This window comes from Galeopterus variegatus, unplaced genomic scaffold, assembly GCF_000696425.1.
Source record: "Galeopterus variegatus unplaced genomic scaffold, G_variegatus-3.0.2 Scaffold12616, whole genome shotgun sequence".
Classification (NCBI taxonomy): Eukaryota; Metazoa; Chordata; class Mammalia; order Dermoptera; family Cynocephalidae; genus Galeopterus; species Galeopterus variegatus.
This window is the reverse complement of record NW_007738727.1, coordinates 39244-40951: the sequence shown is the minus strand read 5'-3', so window position 1 is coordinate 40951 and position 1708 is coordinate 39244. Positions and strand designations below refer to the sequence as shown.

Genomic DNA, 1708 nt, shown 5'->3' with positions numbered 1-1708 from the left:
CTTGTTAAACATGCATGTTGTTAGACTGACTGATGATATAAATATTTCTACAAGCAGAGCCTATTGCTGATTGCTAATGGATTTTTTTAAAATTCATGCTCTTTTGTTCCTAGAATATAAATTTTCCTTCCTTAAAACACTCATTTAAAAATTTAAATAGCCACCGTATATATGTGGAGTGCTTTTAGCCTTCCAGTATGCTTTTGTGTCTGTTTTAATCTATGCATTAACCTTATCTCATAAGCAGTGCAGATATTACAGTCCCCTTTGGGCAGAGGAGGAAATTGAGATTCAGGGAGGTTAAGTACCTTGTGTGAGATCAAACAGCTAATTGGGGACAGAGTTGCAAATACAAAAGCTGACTCATAAGTCAAATCACTTACTCTCTGTTCTTTCTTACCATAATAGAAGCGTTCATCACTTTTTATCTTCTTATAGTGAGCTCTTATTTGTCTATATCTACCTTAGGCTGCAAGTTTGTTGAAGTCAAGTGCCTAATTGTCACTCATTTTAAAGCTTTATTAATTGAAATGACTCGAACTTATCCTGAAGGGTCCCTCCCCTGACTCTTATCTTGGCCCCCACANTACCTTAGGCTGCAAAGTTTATTGAAGTCAAGTGCCTAATTGTCACTCATTTTAAAGCTTTTTTACTTGAAATGACTCGAACTTATCCTGAAGGATCCCTCCCTCCAAGACTCTTGTTTTGGCCCCCACAGGTGAATCGCTGGATGGACGGCCATGAGGAATCATACTGTGGTGACTGAGTTTTTCCTTATTGCATTCACTGAGCGTCCCCAGTGGAGGTTTCCACTCTTCCTGGTATTTTTGAGTTTCTATCTTGCCACTCTGCTGGGGAATGCAGGAATGGTCATCCTGATCTACAAAGATCGCCGGCTTCACACCCCGATGTACTTCTTCCTCAGCCACCTGTCCTTCGTAGATATCTGCTATTCCTCTGTCATCGTCCCTCAGATGCTGGCCATGCTGTGGAAACATGGAACAGTCATCTCACAAGCTCGCCATGCAGCTCAGTTCTTTCTGTTCACCTTCTTTGCGTCCATTGACTGCTACCTCCTGGCCCTCATGGCCTACGACCGCTACGTGGCCATGTGCCAACCCCTGCTTTATGTCACCATCATGACCGAGAAGGCCCGCCTGGGCTTAGTATCTGGGGTTTATGTTGCTGGTTTTTCCAGTGCCTTTGTTCAAACAGTCACAGCCTTCAGTCTCTCCTTTTGTGGAAACAATGAGATCAACTTCATTTTCTGTNTTGAAATGACTCGAACTTATCCTGAAGGGTCCCTCCCCTGACTCTTATCTTGGCCCCCACAGGTGAATCGCTGGATGGACGGCCATGAGGAATCACACTGTGGTGACTGAGTTTTTCCTTATTGCATTCACTGAGCGTCCCCAGTGGAGGCTTCCACTCTTCCTGATGTTTTTGAGTTTCTATCTTGCCACTCTGCTGGGGAACGCAGGAATGGTCATCCTGATCCGCAAAGATCGCCGGCTCCACACCCCGATGTACTTCTTCCTCAGCCACCTGTCCTTCGTAGACATCTGCTATTCCTCTGTCATCGTCCCTCAGATGCTGGCCATGCTGTGGGAACACGGCACAGTCATCTCTCAAGCTCGCTGTGCAGCCCAGTTCTTTCTGTTCACCTTCTTTGCGTCCATTGACTGCTACCTCCTGGCCCTCATGGCCT

At 45.3% G+C, this 1708-nt stretch overlaps 1 protein-coding gene across 1 annotated transcript; it reads left to right on the top strand.

Annotated features, from left to right (window-relative positions):
• Positions 1-740: 740 nt before the first annotated feature.
• Positions 741-1313, top strand: LOC103581233 (olfactory receptor 9Q2-like). The gene has a single exon (XM_008563120.1). The coding sequence runs from the start codon at positions 741-743 to the stop codon at positions 1311-1313; it is 573 nt and encodes a 190-aa protein (XP_008561342.1).
• Positions 1314-1708: the final 395 nt, after the last annotated feature.